This window comes from Tamandua tetradactyla, chromosome 5 (assembly GCF_023851605.1).
Source record: "Tamandua tetradactyla isolate mTamTet1 chromosome 5, mTamTet1.pri, whole genome shotgun sequence".
Taxonomy (NCBI): domain Eukaryota; kingdom Metazoa; phylum Chordata; class Mammalia; order Pilosa; family Myrmecophagidae; genus Tamandua; species Tamandua tetradactyla.
Genome location: NC_135331.1, coordinates 32822131 through 32837214, shown reverse-complemented (window position 1 = coordinate 32837214; position 15084 = coordinate 32822131). Strand labels below are relative to the sequence as shown.

Sequence of the window (15084 nt, the reverse complement as noted above, 5' to 3'; positions counted from 1 at the left end):
ATGAACCAGATCTTGCAATTATGGTAAGGAGTTTGGATTTTATCCTAAGGTCAGTGGGGAGCATTGAAGTGTTTCAGTCAGGGAAATTACATAATCATGTTTGTAATTTGCAACCCTCACTATAAAACAAAGAAGAGACTGAGAAGGGTAAGACCAGTGACAGGCAGACTGCTAGTTGGAGTAGTCCAGGCAAAAGATGAGGCACACCTAATCTAAAGTAGAGATGACAGTAATGCAGATAAAGTGAGGAGTGGGCAGAGTGGAGAAATATAAAGATGACTGGATATGAAATAGGGGAGTCTTCAGGGTTGAGTCCCAAGTTTTAGGCTTGATTAAGTATTTGATAATGTCATTCACTGAGCTGGGGAACAGGATTAGGTTTGGAGAGAAAAGATGTCACATTTGGATGTGTTGAGAACATTAAAGTGGAATTGTCTAATAGATACATAGGTTTGCAACTCTGAGAGAGAGACCTGTACCGGGGATATGCATATAAGAATCATTGGTATAGAGATGATAATCAAAGCAATTGGAGTGTAGTTGCACATCCAGGAGTATGCTGAAAAATGAAAAAAAGAAGAGCTCTTAGGACAGAACCCTGAAGAACACCAAAAGCTAAGAGATGGACATGAAAGAAAAGTCTGAAGAAGATGCGAGAAAGAGCAACTGGGAGGCTGGAGGAAAACCAGGAGTTTGAATATTAATGGATTATATTTTAAGCAAACATGCCTTGTTACATATAACTAACTGTCTGTCAGACAGTTCTAAAGTGCTTTAGAAATAATGACTCATTTAATTCCCCACAACACACCTATGAAATAGGTACTATTACTGACCTCATTTTACAGCTGGGGAAACTGAACAACACAAGTTAATTAATTTGCCCAAGGTCATTTGGCTAGTTGATTGCAGAATGGGATTTGATCCTAGGAATTTGATTCCAGAATGTGCTTAATCACTGTACTATGCTAACTTTCTAGATAAGCACGTCTGGATAAACATAAGAGCCCTGAAAAGTTGGATATATCATTTCCATTTTACAAAAAGAAAACTGAGACTCAGAGAGGTTAAGTAATTTGACTAGGGAGTTGAGGCAGAATTTGAACCCAGTTTCATTAACTCCAAAGCCTTTTTCTGTTACATTATACTGCTGGTTATTTTTCTCTATATACGTATGTGTTTAAGTCAAGCACCCTGGATGTCTAAGTTTTCAGTTATATCAGTATAATCCAGGCCATCCATAAATTCCAGAAACATGGATGTAGTTATGTGCTGTGTTCTAAATGACTGATACTATTTTCAGTACTTGATTCTCTAGGAATGCTATCAAAGTATTTTCTGATAAGAGAGAAATGAAGAAAACACCAATATAGAAAGCGATTTAAAAAATCATTATTCCTTTTATTTTTTATCTGTTAGACTAATAACTATCCCAGGAAGGGGTAATTTACTATGGTTAATGGGCCGGGACTAGAGTTTAAGCTTTTATAACTACTTTTTTTTCTCCATTCTATTTCTTGAAGTCATAAGGGAGGCAATTTGAAGGCTATACTCAGAAGTGAAGGTTATACTCTGAAGTCAACAAAAGACAACTTGGAATCTTTAAGGATGAAAGCATTATTAGGTGGTTTTCCATCTCATATAAAATATTGTAAAAGAGTGTCCCCTAGAGCTGCTCTGAAGAATTAATTCGAGAGGAATTAAATATTATCTATTTATAATCTCTACCACCACCTTGTGGCAGTGTCTTCAAATAATTCCACCCTTTTTATTTGCAAAATCTTCTAGAATCTTGCATTAAATGATATGCAAAAGTAGGTCACAGCCTACTATCTTGGGTGATCTAATTCCTTTAAATGGGTTATTTTAAAGTGTTTTGATCTGCGCTCCATAAAACCTTGAAAAGAAACCCTAATTGAAAATTTGCCTTTTTTTTTACATTAGTAAAGCAATAGGGGTGAAAACTACATGAATTTAAGCTCTTTTTTTTTTTGTAGATGTTAACAAATGAGTTCTATTTTTCCTTGTTTTTTGTTGCATTAGTGTGGTACTTTATTACAACTGATAAAACAATTATAATTATACTATTAATTGTAGCCCATAGTGAACATTAGGGTTCACACTTTGTGTTGTGCCATTGGTGTTTTTTTCCTATTTAGTAACGCATATAACCTAAAATTTCCCATTTTACTCACTTTCAAATGTATAATTCAGTGGCATTCTTTATATTCGTAATGTTGTAATTCTGTCACCATTATGCATTGCCAACACTTTTCCATAATCCAAAATACAAACTTCATGCTACTTAAACATTAATTCCACATTCCCTATCCCATCCCCGCTCCCTGATAACTTGTATTCTAGTTTCTGACTTTATGGATTTTTTATTCTGCTTATTTCATATAAGTGATATCATACAACATTTGTTCTTTTGTGGCTTATTTCAATCAATATATCATCAAGATTCATCCATGTTGTAGCTTGCATCAGAACTTCATTCTTGTTTTAGGGCTGCATAATATTCTATTGCATGAAAATACCACATTATATTTATCCATACATCTGTTAGTGGACGCTTGGGTGGCTTCCACTTTTGGCAATTGTGAATAATGCTGCTATGAACATCGGTATGCAAATATTTGTTCAAGTCCCTGCTTTCAACTCTTTGGGGTATATACCTAAAAGTGGGATTGCCAGGTCATATGGTAATTCTTTACTTAACTGTCTGAGAAACATTAACTTCTAAGTTGAATTTGCAAATAATTACATGTGAAGTTAATTTTAAAAATGTTTTTGGCCCCTGCTATATACAGAGCATTGTTACACTCTGAGGGAATAACAAAGATGAATAAAATATATTGTAGAATCTTTAAGTGATTTACAATTTATATCTTTCCTCTTGCAAACAATTAAATCATCTTATAATTTTCATTGGGTGGAAGGAAAAATTAATCCATAAACCTTGTGCCAAATTTATGGAATATTGATAGTGGAGATAAAAATGGTTATTTGACTAGTTTTCCAAAGAATACAGTCAAATTCTAATTATACATTCTCTTTTGGGAAACTCATAATAAGGATTTTTCCAACTCATATTCATTTTATAGTTTAGATAGGGCCTGATGGAACTATTTTAGTATTCATTCTTCCCTTGCTTCAAAATTGAGCTTGATGAATTTCTAAACTGAACATTCTGGCAAACATTTATACTTAACAATCATTGACTTCAGTGATCTGTTCGTTTGTTTTGCTTTTAGAATTTTTCTATTCAATCTTTGAGCAGAGTAAGATAGGAAGTACTGTGTCAGGAATGTCTGTAATTAATTCTCTCTTTTTTTATAGGTTAGAATTGTCAAAAGAACCCTGATACATTTCTTTAATGGCCACTGCTCAACTCTCTCGTTCCATCAGAATACACAAGGCATCTAAGGTATCTGTTAAGAATTAAAGAAAATTCTATTACTGTTTAGTAAATTAGTTCAGAGTCATGACTTTAATCTTTGATGATTGTTTGTTTTTTTAGAAAAAGCAGTTTTTTTTAGTTAACTGGCACATAATATTCTGGGCAAATCTGTCTACATTTTAACTGCCAAATGGACTGAGGATGTTCAGAAAATTAGAACAAATTCCTACAGAGTAGCTTATTGGGCACCTGTTTTGTGTTTACATATTTAGATCTTTTAGAGTAAAGGAAATGAGAAACCAAAAGAGTGTTTAAAGATAATGGGTCTTATTAGTCATTTATTTCCTGAGTAATTAGGGAAACTTCTGATGTACACTATAATTTAATTAAAATTGAAGGTAAGAGTTCTGAGGCAAGCTTGGATGCTGAGACCCCAGAGGACATTCTGAGGCCAAATTTAGCTTGACCCCATTGACAGTCTAAATGCATCATTTGTTTATTTGTTAAGGCTCAATATTACATAATATATCTATTATAATACTATGATATTCTCTAAGAGAATACAAAGAAATCCTCATCTTCTAATAGTTCATAATTTAGCTAGGGAAATAAGACTTGCAAGAGTTAAGACAGTATACAAAGCATTATATGATTTACATATGAGAAAAAAGGAGGAAGGCGATATACATTATTGGAATGCAATGGTTTGTATTTACCTCATGAAGGATGAGGGACTTAAGGTAGACCTCAAATGATGAAGAGTATGTGGATAGAGGAGAGAGAAGAGCATTCTATGGGGAAGACTTAGCATATGCCTTGACTCAGAATAAGAAATGAACATGGCATGTTCAGAGAATAGTAAATAACCCATCCTTACTGGAATGTAGGGCTCATGTTGGATTGAAGTAAGAAATAAAATTGGATAGGAACTTTGGGGACAAATTAATTGGATCTTAAAAGCCAGGGTAAGGAATTTATGCTTTTTTGTAGGCAGTAGAAAGAGTTTTATCAAGAGTATATAAAATAATTGTTTTAGAAATGTTAAACTGTAGCAGATGTAGGAGAGATTGAGGTTGAAGGAGAATTAGAGCAGTTATCTTCCTGGCTCGAATTCAGAATATTCACCAAGCAGACTACTGATCTCAATTTGGTTTCCTAAATGTGTTTCCTTCCTGGGGGGGAAATGCTGAGCTGGCTGTATGAATTACAATCAGCTTGGCAGCTATTTTTCTCACTGTAAATTTACAATCTGACCTTTCAATACAAACAGATCTTTGTAATTTGGATTGCATGAGCTTCTTCTCCCAGTAGGTATAAGTGACTATATTTAATCCTAAAAGCAATGACAATAATAATATATAAGTTAACTTATTCAGCACTTATCATGTGCCTGACACTGTGTCAAGGACTTTATGTTATTATTTCATTTAAACCTCACAATAAGGAAGAAACTGAAGGTTGGAGAAGTAGAGTAGCTTGCCTAAAGTCACATAGCTGGACAACTAAGTTGTCAAATATTACTTATGTCATTAGCACACTATCTTACTAATACAACTTATAGTGTTCCTATTGTCAAACTATAGTATTTTCATGAATTTGACATTTTTATAAATGTCTAATAACCTTTCAAGTGCTATATAAGCTGAGCTGAGAAACTAATCCCTCTAGAGAAGCAACAAAACTCTAGAAGCCTTTCCAACCGTTGATCTTCTTTACTACAAATGGTCTTTTAGATTCTATATTTAAAGTACATGTTTTTATACATTCAGGTTATTTCATTTGCAAATGGTTTTTATTCAAGTACTGCCTCTAAATTTTGGAATGCTTTCAGTATGCTACTGTATGCATGCCACATTTGCTTTAGCCAATTACCCAAGAACCTTAATTTCACAGAATGTGGGCAATTGTCTATAAAATTTTACACATGCGCACGCATGACAACATGTCATATAAGCCAGAGTAATAATGTTATTATATACTTTTTTAATGACTGAATAGAATATGATTTGACAAAAAAAGATATACTGATAATTCATTGCCATTTTATCATATACCAAAGAAGAGACATTCTTATTTAGTCAAATCTTATCTAGACTGTCCAAAAGGCATTTTAGAACCAGATGTATAGATATAGAAAAAGCTTTGGGGAAGTTCTTTTTTATCTCAAAACATATTTGTAGGTGATGCTTGTCTCTAGATAACAGAATTGTTAAAAATTCAACAGTCGAAACTGTGTAGCATAGCAAAAAGACCCTTGAATTTAAATAAGTAAGGCAATCAGAGACCTAGAATTCTGCCACTTGCTGGCTTTGTGATCTGGCACAAATAAATCATGTAGCCTTTCTAAGTTTCTTGTTGGCATTTGTGAAATGAGTGCATTTTATTAGGTTATTTAAAAGGTCTTTCTGAACTTTGAAATACTATGCAGTGCCTGAAAAAGGAATTTGGATATAATCTACCCAGGTAATTGTCTTAACCTTAGTTTGAGGAAGAAAGAGGTAAATTCCTCTACCCATATATTATTAAGGCCCTATTAACGTTAAAATAATTCCATATGGATTAGTTCAGTCTCACTAAAATTATAACAGCTATAAATTTATTCTATTACAAAATTTTGGAATTCCCCAGAACATAACCAAATACGTTAGCATTGGAGGCTTGCTGGTAACAAAAACTTGTAAGGAAGATATGTTCTTAAAAAGAGCTTTGTCAATTTCTAAGAATTAGTATTTCACCATTCACATAGAAACTTCTGGTCGTCCTAGAGCTGGAGTGCTCTAGGACTTTGCTAAAGCATTTAATTATGAAAGAAATCCTTATTATCAGAGTTTCAGGGATTTCCTGTCATTTTAAGGATTAAATCCACTTTCTCTAATGCGGCATTCTGAATTTGCCACATCTTGACTTCTTCCTATGCCTCATCTTCTCTTCTACTTTCTGCTTGAACTCTCAGCCCCAGCTAAACTGGTGTGATCCCTGTGCCCCAGGTGTGTCACAGGCCTTCTTGCCCTCCTGCCTTCACTAATGCCAATTCTCTTCCTCACCACTTGTTTGAATTCCACTTTTTTTCAAAGCCCAACTAAATTTCACTTTTTCCTACACAGGCCCAGCTTCAGATAACCAGCCACTCACTCTCCTTGCTCCTGTAGCCTCCGGTGTCCCTACACCCATTCTTGCTATCTTGTATAGTAATTTCTCCCTTGAATCTAAGTCCTTTCTCTTCCACTGAATTGTAAATTTCCTAAGGGTACAGGTATTCTCTTTATTTTATTCTTGGTTTTCTTTATTTAATGTTACCAAAGTAATATAGGCTTGTTGTAAAAAGTGAGTACCATTGTGGAAAATAATAAACTGTTGAATCAGGTACTATTCTGAGCACTTTATAGACATCAATTCATTAATCCTTATAACAACCTAATGAAGTAGGTATTATTTGTATTTTACAGTTAAAGGACTAAGATGCAGAGAGGTCGGGTAACTTGCCTAAGATTAGGGACTTGCCTGTTTTTGCGATTATTTTTTTCATTTTCCCTAGGATTTCTGTCTTTATAAAGATAGTATCCCTTAATCCTTAGTAACCTGGAGTTTAGCAGCCGTGACTTTTGGAATTTTAACTGGTGATATCTGTTGTATCTTTTCTTGACTTGCTCTTTATTCAAATAGGTTTGGAATGGAGACTTTCCAGGCACAATTCACCCTTAAAAATCTATATTACTCATAGTACAAAGTGTACAGTCTTTCATCTATGGACAAGATGCACTGACTTTAATTTGATTTTTTTACTAGCTGAGTCATCCACATCCTTTTGCCTAGACCTTTTGAAACGTGTGTTTTGAAGGTACTAGCTGAGGTGAAAGGCAGAATTTTTTTTTGCCAAGTGGCAGAGTCTGCCCTATCAAATTGACATGTCCTAGATAGAGCTTGTGACCCTGGCTCCCTATGGGAATAATCACTACAATAATAAGAATTAGTATTTATTGTTTCTTTAGTGTGTGCCATATAAAGTTTTACTGGGATATAGCCTCACCCATTTGTTTACATATTGTCTATGGCTGCTTTCATGTTATAGGCAGAGTTGATTAATTGCAATAGACTGCATGGTCTGCAAAGTCTAAAATTTCTCCTCTGTTATATCTATTCTCTGGGACCTGCTCAAGATCATACAGCTTGTTAATAGCAGAATCAGGATTTGAACCCGGGCCATCTGTCATAAGTCTCTGATTCCCCTACTTATTTAAATTCAAGGGTCTTTTTGCCATGTTCTTAACACTCCATTGTACTGCCTCCCTCATATCCTTCTACCTTCAAGCCAACCCCTGAGATGACTATTGTTAACAACTTGACATGCTTCTTTCCACCCCTTTTTCCTTGCACATATGCACATGAACAAGCACATATATAAAAATCATGCAGACCCCTATATGGGGGGGTGGTTATTTACTGATTTGCTTTTACAAAACAGCATCATTCTATATACATTGTGCAGAAATTTGCTTTTTCCTTTTAACAAAAAATGAATCATATTTATAAAACTTATTAGATCTAAGGCTCTTTTTTCCTTCTTTTTCTATAGGTCCCCATATACTATTCCATATTTTTTTAAATAAATGGAGTTCATATTCTATATGGCTGATCTTTTGATCTCTCCAATTCTCAGTATCTTGTGCACACTAGTTATCTGTAAATGCTTGTTTAATTCAGTATTTAGTTATTGACCATTTTGTGCCACACACAGCTAGGTAGTGGGTTCACAAAAAAATTGAGTAAGACTCAGTATTCTGCTTTCAAAGATTCTATTAACTGGTAATAAGTGTGGTGCTTGTAATATGAACAAAAAGTGGAACAGAAGAAGGAGTCATTATTCCTGCCTTACAGTAGAGGAGACTGAGGAAGGCATCAAAACAGAGGTGACAGGAGGGAAGGAGTTTTTTTATCTGTTTGTTCTGCTATTGTATCCCAGAACTTAGACTAGTGCCTGGGATATAATATAGGATTCAATAAACATTTGAATTAAGATTTCTGAACTTAGTTAATGGTACGAAGAACATTCCTGGCAGATAGAACACTGTTAAACATTTTCCAAACTTATTTGACCAGTGAGCACTTAACATTTTTTGATTGAAAGTATTGTATGTATAGATACAGTGCATGTATCAGAGGTGTGCAACTTAGTAACTTTTTGCAAAATGAACACACCCTTACAGCCACCAGCCAGATTAAGAAACAGAACAATACAAGTAGCTCCACTTGCGCTCCCGTCTATAGTCACTCCTTTCACCAAGGATAACCACATCCTGACTTCCATCAACATAGATTAGTTTTACGTATTTTGTGTTTTTATAAATGAAATGATACAATAGTACTCATTTTTATCTGGGTACTTTTGCTCAGCATTATGTGTGAGTCATCTGTATTGTTGAGATTAGTTATAGATCATTCATTGTCATTACCAGTTAGTAATTTACTGAGAGACTGTATTACATTTGTTTATCCATTCTACTGTTTATGGATATTTGGGGCTATTACAAATAGTGTTGCTATGAACATTCTGTTACTTGTCTTTTGTGAACATATGTTTGCATATGTATACCATCAGTGGAACATGGGTCATAGGTTATGTGTACATTTTTACATTGATAGATTGTCAGGCTATTTTCCAAAGATGTTTTACCCATTTATACTCCCACAACCAGTATTTAGGAATTCGTCTGATCCACATACTTGTCAACTGTTTTTTTTCCCTGATATTAAATTTTCACCATTTTAATAGATGTTTAATATTATCTCATTGTGATTTTAATTTTAATTTTCTTGATGAAGTTAGAACACTTTTCATTTCTTTTTTGGCTATTTGGATATCCTCTTTTGTGAAGTGTCTGTTCAAACCTTTTTTGTGCTTTTTTCTACTCAGTTGTCTGTCTTCTTCTTAATGAATTTTAGGAGTTTTTTTTAAAATACAGTTTATTGAGATATATTTACATACCATATAATCATCCAAAGTATATAATCATTGATTCACCATATCATCATAAAATTGTGCATTTATTACCACAATCAATTTTTGAACAGTTTCATTACCTAGGAGTTCTTTATACATTCTGGATATGAATCCTTTGTGGGACATATGTATTGAAAATGTCTTCTTCCATTCTTAGGTTGTCTTTTGTTCACAATAGGGTATCAATGAGTAAATGTTCTTAAGTTTAATTTGTCAATGTTTAGAAAGTACTTTAAATTATAAAGTATTAGCACAACACTAGCTGGAGTTCATGAGATATATTTTGTGTTTGGATTAAAGAACATAACAAAAAGCAGTCTCAGACTAATTGTGACAAAAATGATCAAAATTTTATTTTTATGTTAATACATATGCACAACATTGAGTACTATCACAAGCATATGTTGAAATAACTCAAGATGCTCAATATAAATTATCAGCAAATGTAATTCATGCAAGATGACTGTTAGTTCTTAGACACTCTTTACACAGAAGCACAAGTCACCTATTCATGCATCTGTCCCTCTCTTAGGACATTTTTCATGTGACACACTTTTTAATGCACTTAAGAACAACAATTTAAATTTGTTTAGTATGTCATCTGTACATCTATATGTATAAATTATTAGAAGGAAAATATTGCTAACATTGATACTTCGTATAGAACACTATCAGAAATCTTTCAGGGCTCTAGTTTAAGCAAAAGCATCAAAGTGTAGAGATACATGGTAGTAGAATAGCAACTCCATGTGCTATGAGAAGATGAGGCAGGAGAGCTAGTCAAGGATAAGATTTTGATAATTCTAAAATACTACACTAGATATTTGAACTCTATCCTGCTGGTACTAGCATTGTCATAATAATATCTCTAGTCTTTACAGTTAATTCTGATGGTAATATAGAGGATAGATTAGATGAAAGAAACTGTTAGCAGGGAGATCAGAGGCTACTGCAGTAATAAAGGGGAGAAAAGATTAGGTTCTGAGCAATGGCAGGTAATGGCAGTGAGAATGAAAAGGAGAAAAGAGATCTGAGAACTCTTTCTGAGAGAATTAATAAAATTTAGTGTTTGAATAATGGAGTGTGAAAGAGGGAAAGAGGCCCAAAATGATTCTGATTCTACCTTGGATGGATGCTGATTCACTTATCTGAGAATGAAACTTGGGACTAAGTTTGAGCCAGGGTAGAAGTACATTGAATTTGAGGGGTCTACAAAGTTGTCTAGGTGCAGAGATGTTCATAAAACAGTTAGAAATATAAAAGTGGAACTTAGAAGAGAAACAAGGACTGAAAGTCCCCTCTGTGTAGTTGTAGCCAAAACTGTGAAATAGATGAGATTACTAGAAAGAGAGAGTGATAAAAAGAGAAAAGGACTGAAGACAGAATCCTGGGATAGGGCCATTATTTAAATGGTAGGCAGAGCAATTAGAAAAAATGAAAAAGACTGAGATAACTATGGAGTCATAGGTGAAAACTCAGAAGAAAATATTATGACAGCTGAGGGAGGAAAATGTTTCGGAGTGGGCAGCAGTGGTCAAACTGCAGAGGACTTAAATAGGAGGATGACTGAGAAGAGGCAGTGACTTTGGCCATTAGGATGAACTTGGCCATTAGAAAGAACAGAGTCATTGGAGGGAACTAGACTGCAGTGGGGTCTGAGGAGTGCATGAGAAGGAAGACAATAATGTAATCATAGTAAAACCCCAGTTTTGCTTCAAAACTGTGGATCATTGTGAAATAAATTATCAGACTTTGTTTTAGTTTCCTTGGTAGCTCAAGTAAATACCATGCAGTGGTTTGGATTAAACAATTAGAATTCTAAAAGCTCTCAGTTTTGAGGCTTAGAGAATGTTCAAATCAAGACATTATTAAAATGGTGCTTCCTCCAAAGACTGGCCTTCTGAAGCTGGCTCCTGGAGACCCTTGGTCCTTGGCTTGTCTGTCACGTGGGAATGAACACGATGGTCTCTCCCCTCTCTTCTGGATTCCATTGTCATTCAACTTCTTGCTTCCAGTGACTTTCTCTCTGTCTAAATTTCATTCCTCTTGTAAAGGACAGACATATCCTCATTGAGCTAGGCCACATTTTAACTAAATACGTCATCAAAAGTCTTAGTCACAATGGGTTCACACCCACAGGAATGGATTATGGTTAAGAACATGTTTTTCTGGGCTATATGCAAGTCCAGACCACCACAGACCTGAATGACTTGGGTAATAGTCTCTGCCTTTCTGTTCTGTCTTTTTATAGTGATCTAATTTAATGCAATTTTAAAAACCCCGTTTCCTGATGGTTATCTATAGAGTTATTAGATTTGAAATCTTAAAAAATCTTTCTGTTATATCTGTGGCAATGGTATGATAGACTGAATATATTACAGAATATTAATTTTTTTCACCTTTGTTTTTCTTTCTAGGAAACAGTTTTCCCATCCCAAATCACTAATGAACATGAATCGTTGATAATGGTGAAAAAACTTTTTGCTACTTCTATCTCATGTATAACATATCTAAGGGGCCTGTTTCCAGAGAGTTCTTATGGAGAACGGCATTTAGATGGTAAAGTTTAACTAAATGGTTACTTTGGGTATTGTAATACTGTATTCGGCAGGAGTAGACCTTTCATTTCTCACAGTGTGTACAAATTGCAAGTCTTGGGCCTGTTCCTCAAGACCAATTTAATTCATTTTCCATTTTAAATTTACTATCCCATGTTTAGTGTTTTTACATATAAATATGCTGAAAAAAATGCATGCTCATGCCAAAACCATTTGTTGATTAGCATGGATATTTAGAAAATTATTATTCTAATAAGCTTCATTCTTTTCTCTATTGCTAGGTCTTCTACTTTCCTTCCCTTTGTTTCTTTTGCTCTTACACTTGTCATCTCATTGCCTTATATTTCAAGTTGTTTTTGGCTCCTTTTCTTCTGTTGTATTTAAACAAAAATAAATCTAACACTCTGTTTCTATCTAATTACATCAGTTTTTCAAAATCTTACTTTCTATTTATTTAAAAAACTGAATTGTGATAACAATCAGAAAACCTTGTTGATTTGTCACTAAAATGGGAACTATCATTAGAAAACGAATGTCGAGAGCTACAATTTTTTGTCTTATTGTTTTTCAAAATCTAACTTTACTTTCAATTCTAACATGTGTATTAATGATATACCTTGGTTTTATTCCAATTTAATTTTCATAAACAGCACACAAAATCATATTTTGGACTGATTTAAACCAAAACTCTTTGAATATGATCTTCCTATTCTTCCACAGGTATGAAAAGGTATTTGGATTTCAGATGGAAGGAAATAAAATTTGAGAATAATCCATGGAAAAATTTCCTCCTTTTTTTTTCATTGAAAGGGAGAGAAATATTAGAGAAAGGAATAGGATTGAGGTGTGTGTTTTAAATTGATAAATGGAGGTGGTCTCAATACTACCTTTTGGTTATTTAGAATTTAACAGAAGCAGAAAAGTGAAACCACCTCAGTTGTGCTACATTGTAGAAGAGGGAGACTACTAAAACATACTCAGAATAAGAACTAAGCTATTTCTCAAAGTAAGATTTATTTTTAAAGTAGATATTTAGAAAGTAAAAATGTTTTTACAAGCTATAAAATTAAAGGTAAAAATAAAATAGTTAAAGGAAATACTCATTTAGCATGGACAATTTCAGCATAGAAATCATTTAATAGCTGAAAATAGATTGTGTTTCTATTTTTGTAGACCTCAGTTTAAAAATTCTCCGAGAAGATAAAAAATGTCCTGGGTCACTGCATATCATCAAGTGGTAAGTAATTGAAACTCCACAACAATTGAACAGCATTATTTTTTTTTTCAATCTACTAAATTTATTTTAACATTTGTTCCCCCTATTATTTATTTATTTTTAATCCATCTGTTTTACTCATCTGTCCGTAAGGTAAATAAAAGAAGCATCAGACACGGGGTTTTTACAATCACACAGTCACATTGTGAAAGCTATATCATTATGCAATCATCGTCAAGAAACATGGCTACTGGAACACAGCTCTACATTTTAAGGCAGTTCCCTCCAGCCTCTCCAGTATACTTTAACTAAAAAGGTGATATCTATTTAATGCATCAGGATTACCTCTCGACTGTTTGCAATTTCTCAGCCATTGACACTTTATTTTGACTCATTTCTCTCTTCCCCCTTTTGGTCGAGAAGGTTTTCTCAATCCCTTGGTGCTGAGTCCCAGCTCATTCTAGGATTTCTGTCCCACGTTGCCAGGAAGGTCCACACCCCTGGGAGTCATGTCCCACATAGAGAGCTTGTCGTATTAGCTGAGATGAGAGAGGCCACATCTGAGCAACAAGAGAGGTTCTCTTGGGGATGACTCTTAGGCCTTATTTTAAGTAGGCTAGCCTATCCTTTGTAGCGTTAAGTTTCATATGAACAACCCCCAAAATTGGGGGCTCAGCTTATTGCTTTGATTGTCCCCACTGTTTGCAAGAATATCAAGAATTCTCCACTTGGGAAAGTTGAATTTTCCCCCTTTCTCACCATCCCCAAGGGGATTTTGCAAATACTTTTTTATTCAGTGTTCAAATCACTCTAAAATTTCTTGGTCATCACTCTGGACACAAGGTTCCATGTACTTATAGTGTTCAATTAAGCTGTCCACGTAAGTTATATCAGGAAATGAACAGCATTTTTTAAAAACTTTTTTATTGTATAATATTGCATATATACAAAGTAAAGAAAGAAAAAAGCAATAGTTTTCAAAAGCACTCTTCAACAAGTAGTTACAGGACAGACCCCAGATTTTGTCATGGGCTACATACGATCCTCTCAGATTTTTTTTCTAGCTGCTCCAGAATATAGGAGGCTAGAAGGCATAAATATTTTTTTATCATCACAATCGACTTTTTTTCTTTTTTGTTAAAAAGTAATGTATATACAAAAAAGCAATAAATTTCAAAGCACAGCACCACAATTAGTTGTAGAACATATTTCAGAGTTTGACATGGGTTACAATTCCACAATTTTAGGTTTTACTTCTAGCTACTCAAGATGCTGTAGACTAAAGGAGATATCAATTTAATGATTCAGCAATCATATTCATCTGTTAAATCCTGTCTTCTCTGTATGACTCCACCATCACCTTTGATCTTTCTATCCCTCTCTTCAGGGGTGTTTGGGCTATGGCCATTCTAAATTTTTCATGTTGGAAGGGTCTATCAATAATATGGAGTAGGAAGATGGAACTATCTGATGTACTGCAGAAGCTGGGCCCTCTAGGTTTCAGGACTTATCTGGTCCAGGGACCCATCTGGAGGTTATAGGTTTCTGGGAAGTTACTCTAATACACGGAACCCTTGTGGAAACTTATATATTGCCCTAGGTATTCTTTAAGATTGGCTGGAATGGTCCTAATTAGGGTTTGGCAAGTTATGATAGATAGCAACGTCTGTCTGAAGCTTGCGTAAGAGCAACCTCCATAGTAGCCTCTGAACTCTATTTGAACTCTCTCTGCCACTGATACTTTATTAGTTACACTTCTTTTCCCCCTTTTGCTCAGGATGGAATTATTGATCCCTTAGTGCCAGGATCAGACTCATCCCTGGGAGTCATCTCCCACACCACCAGGGAGACTTTCACACCTGGATGTCATGTCCCACATTCCGGGGAGGGCAATGATTTCACTTGCAGA

General features: G+C 34.5%; 1 protein-coding gene across 4 annotated transcripts in view; it reads left to right on the top strand.

Moving 5' to 3' along the window:
• HORMAD2 (HORMA domain containing 2) overlaps positions 1 to 15084 on the top strand; it is a 98467-nt gene that overhangs the window by 6426 nt on the left and 76957 nt on the right. For all 4 annotated transcript variants that reach the window (XR_013175779.1, XR_013175778.1, XM_077160591.1 and 1 more), the window contains exons 2-4: positions 3343 to 3430; positions 11819 to 11960; positions 13133 to 13196. Coding sequence is in view for 2 of the 4 variants with exons in the window: in XM_077160591.1 (XP_077016706.1) it covers positions 3380 to 3430; positions 11819 to 11960; positions 13133 to 13196 (257 nt within the window). In the remaining 2 variants the exon portion in view is untranslated. The remainder of the gene's footprint in view (positions 1 to 3342; positions 3431 to 11818; positions 11961 to 13132; positions 13197 to 15084) is intronic.